Genomic DNA, 14,148 nt, shown 5'->3' on the forward strand with positions numbered 1-14,148 from the left:
TTGTGGAAAGACTAACAAATGATGCAGTACTTGCATTCCGCAGAAGGGGGAACAGACCTTTGGAAATGTGTTCAAGGCAGAAACCACGCACTTGTCATTTTTTAACAAATAGTGGCACAGGTTTTTGTTACGACCGAGAACAATTCGATGAACGGACTGATATAATTTCCCTTCGGGATCAATTAAGTCTTATCTCTATCTATATAGTTTCCAGTACTCACAGATGGTCAGATTGTGTTTGTCACCACCAACCTGATCTGCCTGGGTTTCACCCAGCAGAAACACCCTGCCTGTCTTCCGTCTCGTCTCCAGCACCCCGGCCCAGCAATGTAAACTCACAGAAGGGATCAAAGACACGGCTCAGCCCTGTTGAGTTCAGGCAATGTTGGTTAAGAGCCAGAATTGTTCAGACACACGGACACATACTGGGGATTGACTGGGGGTTGAGCTGTGTGGCAATAAACACAGAATGCACTTGAAAACGACCCCCTACTCAAGACGTACTGGTATTTTTAGCAGAAGGATATTTCGAAATGTGAAAGATCGGGAGTGATGAGAACAGCCCAGCTCAATCAATCTCAGCTGTCGGTAATTTGTCATCATTCCTGACGTCATAAAAACTACAAATACTGTATATCAGCCCCCCCGTCTCCTGCGCCCCTCCTCCCCCTGCAGCGGCCCCTTGGTCACCTCACTCTGCAGGGGTCCAGCCTCCTCCTCCAGCCAGGGGCCCTCAGCCAGGCGGGTTGAGACCAATTTACTGCGACTACAACACTTGACAAACAGTTCAATACACTTACTTCTTGGGTGAGTTTATTTTAAATAAAATGAGTCCAAATACGGGACAGTTAAAGTGAGCGAACGAGTTGCACGTCCTTCAGGCTGCCCTTGAAGGGTGATGGACTGGGAGTCCTGTGTCCTGGCTGTCTCTCCTGGACCAGCAGAGTGCTCTGAAGCCGGTGTGCAGCAGAGACTTACTGCTCACATTTGGAGCACACATCCCTCAAGATTATTGTCTTCACTGAAGCGCTTGCCTCCTTACCTAACACGAGGAAGAGTTCCTCGCGTCTTCTCTCAAGCATTAATTACATAGCCCACAACAATTCTGCACTTCCTCCGGCTCCCAGGCTACGGATTTGCGCTTGGATACCTCTTGGGCGGTGACATGTACATGTTCTGGTGAAGCAGGATCATGCAGGTTGAGAACTGCAGCACTTGAAGATACAGTAGGAACATATGAACAGTTAGAAACGAGAGGAGGCCAGTCGCCCTCTGTAACCCTTTGAGTTTTTAGTAGTTAACTGATGCAAGGCTCTCACCCAGCTGTTTCTTGAAAGAAACCAAGGCGTCTGCTTCAACAACAAGGCTGGGGAACTTGTTCCATACTTTCACAACTTTCACAACTGTGTAAAGAAGTTCCTCCTCCTTTTCTTTTTTAATTGCATTTTTCCTTTGAGCTCCTGCTAAATTGACCCTCAGCTATCAGCTTTTATGAGTCCGTTCCTTTTTATGGAATAACATTTAAACCCAAGTACTGGAGGCACTTCTTTACACAAGGAGTGGTGGGAGTCTGGAACAAGCAGCCCACCCATGTTGTGGAAGCCGTTACCCTGGATTCTTTCAGGAAACAGCTGGCCGGGATGAAATCTCCCAACTACCAAACAGGCTATGTGGGTCGAATGGCCTCCAGTCGCTGGTGGCCTTCCTGTGTTCTGAGTGTGAGCTGGGGCGTGGCACGGTTTGCTCTGATCTCTGTCCGCCCCTCCCCAGCAACACAATGCAGAGCTGCCTGCCTGAGGCAAAACGACGAAACTAGTCTCAAAAGCTTCATAATTGACATTTCTGTAAAACAGCCCTATTTTGCCCATGCAGGACATCTGGAGAAGGTGAACTATTGAGCTCCTTGAACTACTGGAGAAAGGTCATACTTTTTTATGAGAGTAATGTACTGTACAGGAAAAATCTGGTGATTATCATTGAAATTAGTTCTAATTTAAGATGTATGTAAGGTTATGGAGAGAATCCGTAGCCGTTAATTCTGTGGGAAAACAGTCCAATTTTTAAAATATCCATCTGCCTATTTTCTACTTGCTTAGCCGGAGCCTGCCCTGGAAAGCATTCATTCACTTTCTGACCGCTTCAGGGTCAACCAGTTCAGGGTTTACACGTCTTTTGTGTGATCCCGACCGCAGTGCCCTGAGAATGCAGAGATATATCAAGATTAAGAGGGCTCAGTTGAATTGAATTAATTCATTCTGTTTTTGTAGTTATCCTCAACATGTAGATTGGGGCTTTTGCCCTTGGAAAGTGGGTGTGTCTTCTCTCCCTTGCAACCACAAATGATTATATCTTCCATTCTCCTGATTACTTTCTACAGACAAGCCTGAACTGTGTATCAATATGCAGGTGTACAGCAAAAGGACCCCTGTTTCAAATGCTTTATTTATCGCTCCTGCCCTCCCAGATCCACAGAGTGCCCTCTGAGGGTGACCTTGAGCCCTGATCTGATCAGCCTGAAGATACCCCATAGCAACAAGGATCCTGTCACAAATGCTACAAAACAAATGCAATCAAGGCAAACCTGGACTCATTCTGTGTGCAGCCTGACTCCGGATTTAGCACAGAATCCAGGGCTTTGGGAATCCAGAACTATGGCCAGTGGGATGGGGGGTGAGTTCCCAGTTCCACAGCCTGAGCCCTTCAGACCCAGGAGACCCCAGTGGAGCAGCTGCTGTGGTGTTTTAGCTAGAGCAGGGGGCGGCAGGTCTCCCCAGTTGTGAAGCTGCTCCCCAGGTACCTCTGAGGGCGAGAGCCTGTGTCCGTGTATCTCATGATCCCAGCTCACAGCCTCACTCTCGGGCAGGGGTTACATGTGCAGATGTGCTCTGTTAACATAAATGCAAAGTTTCCTTTCCAGTTATCCCACTGTTTCATAAGAACTTAAGTTTCTTGTGTTACAGCTCAGGCAGGTAAAGCAATACAAATACAGTCAGTTTAGATACGCTTCATGGCTATTGCCAAAAACAGACAAATAGCCTAGCATTAAAAATAATATAGTGCAGTGCAGTTCAAATACAATTGGAAGTGTTCCCCAGGTTTACAGTAGCAGTGCTAACAGTCCACAACTTAATGCAGAAATTCCCTTCAGTGGCTCCTGGAGTCTCTGGTATTATCTGAACACTGTACCTGAGCTCTGTGAATATTGTCTTCCCTGCCTGTATAACACACTAGGATTTCTCATCTTCATGCCCTTCCAGTGTGCTCTGGCGCAGCACTACGGTGCAGCCAGCGGTGAAATGTGGATTCCTATACGGACCCTGTGTCAGCGTGTGTGGGGGCTGTGTCTGTGTGGGTATCTTCCGGAGCTCGGCTTGTTCGAGCTGCTGTTGGTCCAGTTGCTCGCTCTCGATCCACTGTGGATTACCCCTGGAAGGCTGTAGTGGTGACCTGGATATTACTGGAATGCCTTGTCTTCTTCTAAACCTGCCGGACCTCAGACGGACCTGTGCCTATAGGCAGTGCAGCGAGCTGGGGCCTGGACGTGCACACTGGCGCTCTGGACGCAGTTTTGTGTCGACATCTTTGAGTTTCGTTGTTGTGCATGTTCGGAGTTGGGCCACATTCCCTTTGGGGAATGCCTTTAGTGCAGGGGTGCCCAACCTTTTTTAATGTAAGATCTACCTTTTCATTTGCCAGTCCAGCACGATCTACCAGTGTGAATTTGAAGCTCTGATATAGGAAAAACAGACTGTGGGCACATCAGTACAATAACGATACCCATCACTAAAATGACAGCAATTAAAAGCAAGTGACTCATGCTACAGTGAACAAGTAATGTTCCCCATTTTAGAAAAAAGAACATCCTACCTTAATGTGAGCACTGGCACTGAGAAGCTTACTTGAGAACACTGGTAATTTTTTTTTTGAACATGTTGACGCTGCTGATCATGTCGATGACATTTTTATTGTGTCCCTGCAGCTCGACTTTCAGCCCATTCAGCAGTTCAGTCAAGTCTGTGAGGCATGCTAAATCCAGAAGCCACTGGTCATCCGCTAATTGAGCATATTCATCGTGTTTAGACGACTTGAGAAACTCTTTGATTTCAGGCAACAGCTGTCTGAACCTCGCCAACAATGTTTGTTTTTTTAAATCCCCAAACAGCAAGTCAGCAGCCTCAGCAAACGCTTTTATGACTTCTGGATCCCTGAATGACTTGTTGTGTGGAGCCAGGACGCGGCTCACACCTGAACGGTGCGATGATTGCCGCTTTCCCTCTTGTATTGGGCCTTGTGAAAACCGACTGCTGCTAATTGAAATTTTATTTTTCCACTTTTCTTTTCCGTAACTTACTTTTAGCGGGAAAGTCTACATCATACGTTTTGTGTGCAGTTTTGAAATGTTGTTCTCTATTTCCCTTTTTCGCGTAGACGCTAGCATTGCAGATTTGAATGCGGAAGTACAAACAATAATCATGCTCGTGTTCCTTGAGGTAACGGTAAGTTTTCGGTCTCTTTGCTTCTTCATGTTCGCTTAAAACACTACAACTATCAAATAGGAAACCAGACTTATCAAACTGTTGGCGAATTTGTCTTGGCCAGTCTGTTTAGCTCCACTATGCACTGTAGCGAATGTGTGTTCTTGGGCAGCTCACACACACACAACACTCTACGGAGCTCCTGTAGCCTTTTCCCCCAGTGTGAGCCAGACTTTTACAACCCACTCGACAAGGGTTAAACACACACAAGGGCAGTAAAATGTGTGACATTACATGCATGCACAGATCTGAATGAAGTTTTAGGCTATCGAAAAAAGTAAACAGTCAAATAGCCCATTTATTTTTTGCCAAACATTCTTGCGATCGATTGGTTGTTCACCCCTGCTTTAGAGACTTGAGCTACTCCAAACGTAGATCACTAGCCTTGTTTAAAACTTTCATGTTAACTAAACAATAATGCATCCAGGTGGGGCTGCACACTGGTGGTGGTGGAGGGGATCCCCATGACCTGTAAAGCGCTTTGAGTGGAGTGTCCAGAAAAGTGCTATGTAAGTGTAAGCAATTATAATGATTATTATTATTACTAAATTACTTTATTAACAATATAAAACTGGGTTTTCTCTGTTTAACTGAAACCTGACACAAACAAATGACAGCATTACAATCATCCAATGGCACCTCTGGGTTATGGATTGTTAGAGAAATGTGGCTCTATCGGTTTAGAAAACAGATTGGTTACAGTGCCTGCAAATGTAATCACCCCATTCCAGGGACAGCCTGTTTTGTTGAATTTTCAAAGGATGTTTACACATTTTTGAAACGTCACTATTTTTAGTCAAAACGCAAATTCTCACCCTGACCGTGTTTGTGGGTAGAAGAACCCTTTTCTATTATTTTAGTAACAATATGAATGGCTTTGAGTTTTTTTTAAACAGTATGAATCCACAACAAAGAGTTAACTTTTTTATTCATTCAGTGACAGAGCTCTAATTTTCTAGAGATAAAACACTGTTCTTTAATCAGACAACTTTCATCAACAAAATTTTCAATGTGAAATTCATCCCCAATAGAAAAAAGATACCCCACATACAAAACATAGAATGTAACAGTTTAAGATGAAAGGACTAAAACAGGTTTGATTAAATTAATTTATCTTTAATTGGACACATTTTTCAATAATATTGGTAGATTGTTTAAATCTGTGGATTTAGTATAACAATTCATCCAAGCAATAGACTGAACATGGAGTGATTTTTATTTGCATACAAACCATTGGTGAAGAACTGAAAATAAAAATTGCTCCATTTTGTTTGTCTAATGCATGCATCTACATCGTCCACAATGGATTTGTTTCAATTGAAACCCATAACGTTGAACATACTTGTATGATCAGCATGCATTCCACTGCTGAGCAAGCCCTATTTTTTCATTTGAATACCTCAGAAAATATAAATCTTTAAAACCTGTAAGATAAGACCACTGAAAGGTGGAGATTTTGGAGGCCAGTTGGCTAACCTTGGCAGTATTGAGACGAGCATTTCAGTACACTGGCAAATAGGAGAATCAGCACATCAATGCTTTTCGAACGGAATTTGCTCCATTTGTGGGTGTTCTTAAGACAGTTGGTGCTCCTCTTAGATTCAAGAAAAATGGCTCCAGCTTGGAATGCTCTTCATGTGCATCATTTCCTCTGTCTGCCGCGTCAACCTTGCCAGCCCTGTGCCTCACTGTGTGAAGTCCAGGCTGGTTTCTTGGGCCCTGTCAACATGAGCTGTACACCAGAACCTGTTTGCATGTCCCCAGTCAGCTCATTCAAATCTCTAGGATACTGTATGTCTGTGGTCTGGAATGCTTTAGTGGGGTAATTTCACCTGTGACCTGGGCTCAGTTGCATTACGTACAGGTAAAAACAGCAAGTGCTGCCAGAAATACCCGAGTGGGCCACAGTGAGAAGGGGCGAATACTCGGGGGTTTCAGAAGGTCTTGCGGCCTGCGCCATGATATTCGCACTTGGCGAGAAAGCACCTGTCGGTTTTTTTTTCACATCCGCCACCCAGCAGGTCTTCGTGCTCCCTGGTCCGCCCGTCTCGGAGCTGCGGATTCATGGCGGCCCAAAGCCGGGCGCCTCGCGAGTGCGGCCTGGGGCGCTCGGCCGCAGCCGGTCTTCAGCTCCCGGAACGAGCAAGCGGCTTGTTGGAAGAACTCGGGTCATGGCGCACGTTCAGGAGTGGCAGACCGCCTGGCCTGCGTGGCCAGAGGAGGAGCAGTACAGGAGGACACAGAAGGACAGGCAGAGCTGTGTTTCCAACGGGGGGGGGCTCCGCGCGCCCCCATCCTGCACGCCAGTGTTTGGCATTCCTCCGTCCTGTTCCCTTGCCAGAATTTAACATCTTGTGGGCAAGAAAATGAGGTGAGAGTACTGGACGTCTCAGACGTGCCGAAAGCAGACGGTAAAGTCTTTCAGTACTTTCGTGGACATGCAGGAAAATGTTACTCTCGGTGTGAGAGATGCCCAACACTATTATTCAACAGCAAAAGACCAGGTTATTGACATAGATATGTGTTACTATTATATAACATTATGCATCATACCAACATGTCCTTTTAAGGAAAATAAGCAATTTGGTATTTTCTTGTGCATAGAAAACTGTCACATATGAACAAATTCAAATCGGGGAAAAAAGATATTTTGAAAACGGGGCGAATTTGCCGTTTAGCTGCTCAAGCTGTTCCCACTCTGCCCTGGCACAGGCTTCAGCGAGATTGTGAATGCTGGCTACATGTTCCAGAGACGTTCAAAGACAGATGTCTAAGTTCAATTTCTTTTGGATCTCAATTCATTCAAGTGCATACAGGATGAAATCATTTTCCTTCTGTATTGTTATTTCTTGTGATCAGCGTCACCGCCTGGCGTTTATTCTTCAGGTTTCTCGGCTGCAGAGGCCTTGGGTGTGTTTCTGTGCCAGATGCAGTTATTTGTCTTGCCTCTATTTAAGATCAGACACAGGAGATCTTAATGGCCACTGAGTTCTCAGATCTTCTGCTCACAGTCCAGTGTGTGGATTGATGAAGCAGGATGGTGTTCGCACTGGCATGTTTTCTGTCATGTTTATTGACATGGCCAAGTGGAATAAATGAGGTTTTTTCAAAGGAGGAGCAATGTACTGCTGGTAAAAGCCTGAGAACTGAATTCACAGTCTGAAACAGTGCGAGCAGGCTTTTAAACACTCTGCTGGCTTACAGGCATTTTCACGTCTCCATTAGCGGGGAGCTGGGTTGATTTGAAATCTCACAGCTTTAGTTTTCTCCTGTAGGCCCAGTATTGAGAATAAATGATCCTACTTGATTCTTTAGCAACTCATAGGATTCTTTGGAGAGTTAAAACGAAGAGTTAATGCAGTGTGGATGAAAGGAAGTCTCAGACAGACTGCTGACTTTGCGTACTTCCATCATTGTCTGCTCAGCTTGAGGTTGTCTAACTCATGTCTCAACACATGGGCCAAGCATCTGCAGTCACTTCTCTCCCTGTGTGAAGAGCAGGTGTACAGAGTGGTGGAAGTGTTAACAGCACTACTGCGGACTGTACTAGGTACAACGGAGAGCTTTCAGATGCAATGATACTTCTAAAGTTCTAAGCCTGCCGTCTACAAAGGAAAAGAAAGAAGTGGACAATTCCAGGCAAATAAGCACAAACGTGAAACCACAGCCTCAGAGCCTGGCCTGCAGTTCCTGCACCCTGCAGAATCCTCCAAGGCAGGGGAAAAAAACAACCTTTTTGGTGCTGTAAATAAACAATAATATAGAACTTTGAATATTTACACATCTTCATCTAGATTCAAGTTGATACGTCAAACTTCCGTCCTCCAAAACATCACATTAGGTGCAGGGTTAATGAGCAGGAGACGGAAAGCAGTAAGTAACCAGTTCCTGTTCACACTGGAAGGGTGGTGGACGGTGTCACAGATGGATCCAGAAGCACTGGTTTAAACAACACTGAAAAATTAAACGCCATAGTGATATTAGTTTTACAAACCGTATTTGACTAGTGTAGCTTTCAGCTTTGGATACAAGAAAGCCCATTAGGAAAACAAAGAGTCATTATTCAAGTATCCCATAAATCATTACCACTTCAAGGCATCATAACTGGGTTTAGGCTTATTACACGGGTAGTCGCACAGAACAATCACACAATGGAATTTGTTGCATATATATTTTAAAAAAGAATGGATATAAAAAATTTTTGGACAAGGTTTGTTGAAAGATTAAAAGAAAACAGGGCTTGGAAGCAGTGCGGTCTGGAAGAAAGGTCTGATGGCTGTGTCTTCTCTCTTGAGCGCGCCCCTGGGCCCCAGTGGTGGGGCAGCACTGCTGGTACCCCAAGTAGCTGAGCAGGGGCAGACCGGGCGCCCCCCGGGCTTCAGTGCCGCAGGGTGCTGGAGGCCCTGAAGTAGGACAGGAACTTGAAGCACAGGCTGACCACGAAGTACCAGATGTTCCGCGCCATCTGGGACCTGGCAATGAAGATCCGCCAGATGAACACCACCAGGATCGTGTTGAAGGCGTAGCGGATGTTCCTCAGCCTAAGAGTCAAAACAAAGGCAGGCGGGAATGTGAAGACGGTGTGGAGCAGATCCACGAAGGAATCAGTTTTCCTGCTTTATCACCATCGGCTAAATTTAAATCCAAATCTGGGTCGAGCGGTGGATCTGTGGCTCAGGATCTGCGCCTGTGGCTGGAAGGTTGCTGGTGTATATCCCACGGCCGGCAGAGGAATCCTACTCCGTTAGGTCCCTGAGCAAGGCCCTTCACCCCAGTGATGTGTAGGTTCTGACAGGTATACAGCAATTATACCTTACTGCAATCATGAGCCACAAGTTAAATTTCTAAGCACCATATCAGGGAAACCTGTAGCTGTATTAACTTTGAGGTTGCTATACCAGTGTCCTAATAATCCTAATAAACTCTCCACAGCTGACAAACTAATTGCACTTACTTCTTAAGGTGCTGTCTGGCAGCAGGGAGCCCAGACATGTCCTCATTAAGAACGTATTTCTTGGTGCCAATACAATAGTTCTCAATGTATTCAGGCCAGTTCAGCTGACGAACATCAAAATTGAATGTCTGTAGAAGAAAAAGAATTATGTGATGTTTTAGGGGGTAGGTTTTACATCAGGATCTAACCAATTTAATCAGAAACACTGCAGAAAATGTAGCGGTGCCCTAGGTTAGTGCACTGCCTGCACTATTTCTCTTATGCTGGGACTGACAGCTCACACAAGAGGTTCTAAATGATAAAATTAGTCATCTGTGCTTTAGGCAGATGCGTCTGCTGTAGCCCAGCACTGCATTTGACCAGCTCAGCACTACAGCTCAGGAAGTGTCCAGCTCGTTTGACCTCAGCTGACTGACTATAACCTCATTCCTCGTTGGCCTGCTAGCAGTCTCTGCAGGTCTAGTTCATAAAGAGGTAGACAGGCAGCCCTAAATTAAGCCTATTCATACGGGCCAGAGTTAGGACTCTGGCCTGGAGTGAAATTGGTTTTAATCCCCAGGTGTATCTTTGAGCAAGACACTGCTTTCAAACTGCTCCGGGCAAATGCTCTGCACTACAGACGGGTCTCAGGGTCTTTCCTTTAAATGAGAAAGCGTTCTTAATTGACTTGCCTGGTAAAATATTTTTCTCTACACTGCCTTGCAGAATCATATTGTACCTGTCTCACAAATGCCACAGATTGAACTCAGTGAGCTGTGCAGCCTCCTTTGAATTCGTCCTCTTGCATTATCATGCTCCTGTGCAAACCGAATCCATTTGCTTGACACACAAGCCCTCTTTTGTACTGGCTTGAACAAAAAATGTGCATTAAAAATATATCAATTTGTGTTGTTCGGATTTCCACTATCCAGTCATTAACCTTAGTTACCCTCTGCCATCTGGAGAAATTGTAGATGGATCAGAACAAAGGTTGCATGAGTTTATATTTTATAAAGGAACACTACCATTTGAAATAATACTACGTAAAGAGGAAAAAAATTCAATTTCATTCAAAACATGTATCCCGAAAGTCAAATTTAATCATACAAGTCACAAACCATTTCCACAGCAAATATGTTAGTTATTCAGCACCAGAAAAACTTAAAGAGAAGCTATATCGAGGGCTGAAAATGATCATTTGGAGTGGATAGGTAGGCCTTGGTTTTGTTTAGAAAATAAAAGAAAGACAACAGAACTAACTCCTCCTGTACTTGTCACGGATGTCAGAAGGGACGAACCGTGGAATGGCAGGAGAGCGAAAGACCCTATGCGTAGCAGCGAGACGGGGGTTAGCCCGGGCTCAGCTGTTCAGGGAATGCCGTATAGAAACCTGTGCCCTCAGGCCACAGACGTGTGGCGACCTGGTGCTAGGCGGGTCTCAGGACATCCGTACCCTCAAGCTGAGCCAGGAGCAGAGCAGACACAGGAAGTAAACAGGCAACACAACCAGACACACCAGAAAGACATGAACAATCACAGGGGACTAGGAACAGGAGAGAAGCAGAGCGCCCTCCAGGTGTACTGGGCGTGACAGTACTGTGATACCAAGCCCAGAGAAATCGGAGCAGTCCACGCTACCCAGCTCTGAATCAGGGAGACTGGTGCAGTGTCTCATGTAGCTCTGACTCCTGGAAAGCCCTCAGTCCATGAACGGGACAGCAGATGGACCAGATATTCCCAAAGCTACCCAAAACTGACTCTTCTGCCGCTATTGTTTTGCCCATTTGCTCTCTCGTCAGGAGTGGAGGGAAGGGGGCTGGCCCACAGACTCTGCAGTACCTTCCTGTCCTCGGGGCTGAGCTGGCCCATCAGCATGTTCATGTTGTCGGAGTTCCACTCCCAAGACTGATTGCTGAAATACTCCAGCAGCATCATGGCCTTGTGCAGCCGGTTGAAGATCCTCATCATCCTGCGGCGACAGCAAACACACAGGAATGAGGGAAGGCCAGCCGCCTGCGACTTCACCGCGCCTCTTCCTCCCAGAATTCCCCCTTTTTACAAGATGCCTTTCAACCAGGGCCATGAACGTCAGGAAATTACAGTCAAAATGAAATTCAAATGAAATGCTGAATTATTGCAAATAAGGAAATCTTAAGGGCAACACGGTGGCGCAGTAGCAGGCACTGCGGTCTTGAAGGGCCTGGGTTCAACTCCAGACCCAAAGGTGTGCTGTGTGTGTTGAGTTTGTATGTTCTCCCTGCTTTTATCTGGGTTTCCTCCAGGTGCTCCAGTTTCCTCCCACAGTCCAAAGACTTACTGGCGTCCCATCTAGAGTGTACCCTGCCTTGCGCCTGTTGCTTGCTGGGATAGGCTGTAAGTTCCCTAAACTGGATGAAGTGGTTAGAAAATGGATGGATGGAGAAAATATTAAAAGGCAGAACGGCAGGTCAGCATCACAATATTCACTGCGGCTGGAGCAGCTCCTCCATGTGCAATTTGTACAGATTCTCAGGACCCCTGGGGTTGCTGGAGCACCGGCTGAGACCTTCAGCCCTACAGCTTCATGACACGCCAGTGTTTCAATACTTCCCGGTCGTCACGTTACGAGATTCATCCTGATGCGTACTGTGAAAATGGTGTGCTGTGCATCCTCAGAAAGAGAGACACTCTTTTGGTCTAGGGGGTTGGGCGGCTATGGGGAGTCCTGTGGGGTCTGAGAGGGGTCCTGTCTTACCTGGGCTTCTGGCCTGACAAGCGCAGGTACAGGTCGTACAGCAGAGCCGGGGCCTTGTGGCTGACAGCGATCCAGTACTGGTTGATCAGGTAGTTGGATGTGATGTTGGCGTTGGGCCGGCGGAAGGCCTGGTCCAGGGGGTTCCTCTTGAAGGTGGACATGACATGGTATTCTGCACAAACACAGCAGGACACACAGCCTCAGCGCCTGTACACTCTGACTCCTGCCCTAGACTCTCCGGCATGGTTAAGTCTTTGCTTAGCAGATCTGACCCCTTGCCCCTTGCTTACCGCGAGACAACAGTGCGAATGAATGTCACTTGGGACTTCAAGTGGCTTGGGCATTTTAAATGTCTCCCTACTAATGTGGCACTCAGTCATCCAGTTAGCCCCAATTAATCACTCCCTGTTGAACCTCAGATAGCCACAGTACAAGGACAGTTCTGTGGTGGCCATATTTCCCACTGCAAAGGAAGAAAGCTCCACAGCTCTCTTTTTTTTTTCTTGTCAGCACTGAATAAAGCTTTTTTTGCAGCCGTTGCAGCTCCCTACTTGAACACATTCACCACGGGATGTGCTAGCAGTGTTTCCTGGAAGCACAGATCCCAGAACTTGCCAGAATCTCGGAATACGAGTGTCAGACCAGTGTCATCTACGGCAGTTGGCAGCCAGACTCTACTGCCATGCAATGGCAACTACCAGACTACCGCTACTAGTACAGCCACACTGACGAGTCAGCAGCCAGCCTCCAAGGCCACTTCTGCAGCCCCTGCAGTCAGCCACAAGACAGCAGCCTGCTACAGTCACTGCAAGCTCGCCGCCAGCCTCTGGGACCATGCCGGTCTACTGCTAGTCAGCAGCCTGCTGCAGCCACTACCATTCCAGCCGGCTCCTACAAGCACTCCACCCAGGGCCCGGCCGGCAGCCCTCCTCTCGGTCAGCGGCTGTGTCCGGCAAGCTCCTCTGCCTTCGGAAGCCTGCTGAACTCCCCGAGCCCAAGCGCTTGGGTTCGACCTGAACGGCACCGCGGCGGCCCCCTGAGCGCCGCCGCGCCGCAACACGGCCCGCCTCTCTGGACAGAGGGACAGGGCGCGGGTTGGTACCCCTGGGAGGTGCTGTTATTGAGAAGCTCTCTGAAGTGCCCCGCTAGTTTACCCCAACAGCGCCCCCTGGCCCTGCAGCTGGGTCTGCTGTTTCGAGGATGTGATGTCTCTCCCTAGACTGATGACTCTTATCCTGCTGCCTGTCTCATTACAGACCCCACCAAAATATTTTAAACCAAACTTAAATATCTGTTTCATCTTCACACAAGAGCATTCGTGTGTGGAAAAGGGTTTGTTTCCAAAGGAGGTTGGAAGACACTCTGTTTTATTGATTAGTGGGACCACAAAAGATGTGTAAGTGTAACTGGATCTCAGCTGGAAAAGGCTGGCATAAAACACTCCTCTTGGCTCACAGTCTATAAAAACGCAGTTTGTATTTTGTGAGAGGTCATGCACACACAAAAATTAATTACACGATAATCTGTCATTAACAAAGAATCTGAACATGGCCAGAAAGCGAAATTATGGTGAAACACATTAGAGGAGTTACTGAGGCATTGTCTGGAGGCACTAAAACCCGACACCTAACTACCTCAAATAACTGAGCTTTAGATGCATATAAAACAAGAACTTTGTATGTGCTGAAAGAGAAAATGAGAAACACCGGAAACAGAAAAAGGAAACACTTAGGGAGACCTCCTGGGAAAAACCAAGGTTGCTGCTGGAAGAGGTGTTAGTGGGGCCAGCAGGGGGCGCTCACCCTGTGGTCTGTGTGGGTCCTAATGCCCCAGTATAGTGACGGGGACACTATACTGTAAACAGGCGCCATCCTTCGGATGAGACGTAAAACCGAGGTCCTTACTCTCTGTGGTCATTAAAAATCCCAGGGCGTTTCTCGAAAAGA

At 46.7% G+C, this 14,148-nt stretch overlaps 1 protein-coding gene across 8 annotated transcripts in view; it reads right to left on the reverse strand.

Annotated features, from left to right (window-relative positions):
- Positions 1 to 5,446: 5,446 nt before the first annotated feature.
- Positions 5,447 to 14,148, reverse strand: part of LOC102686883 (fatty acyl-CoA reductase 1) — an 84,191-nt gene continuing 75,489 nt past the window's right edge. For all 8 annotated transcript variants that reach the window (XM_069192864.1, XM_069192859.1, XM_069192862.1 and 5 more), the window contains 4 exons: positions 12,203 to 12,374; positions 11,308 to 11,437; positions 9,490 to 9,617; positions 5,447 to 9,076 (listed from right to left, as the gene is read on the reverse strand). In XM_069192864.1, the coding sequence (XP_069048965.1) occupies positions 8,914 to 9,076; positions 9,490 to 9,617; positions 11,308 to 11,437; positions 12,203 to 12,374 (593 nt within the window). In that variant the 3' untranslated portion in view covers positions 5,447 to 8,913. The remainder of the gene's footprint in view (positions 9,077 to 9,489; positions 9,618 to 11,307; positions 11,438 to 12,202; positions 12,375 to 14,148) is intronic.

The sequence above is a fragment of the Lepisosteus oculatus genome, chromosome 7, assembly GCF_040954835.1.
Source record: "Lepisosteus oculatus isolate fLepOcu1 chromosome 7, fLepOcu1.hap2, whole genome shotgun sequence".
Taxonomy (NCBI): Eukaryota; Metazoa; Chordata; class Actinopteri; order Semionotiformes; family Lepisosteidae; genus Lepisosteus; species Lepisosteus oculatus.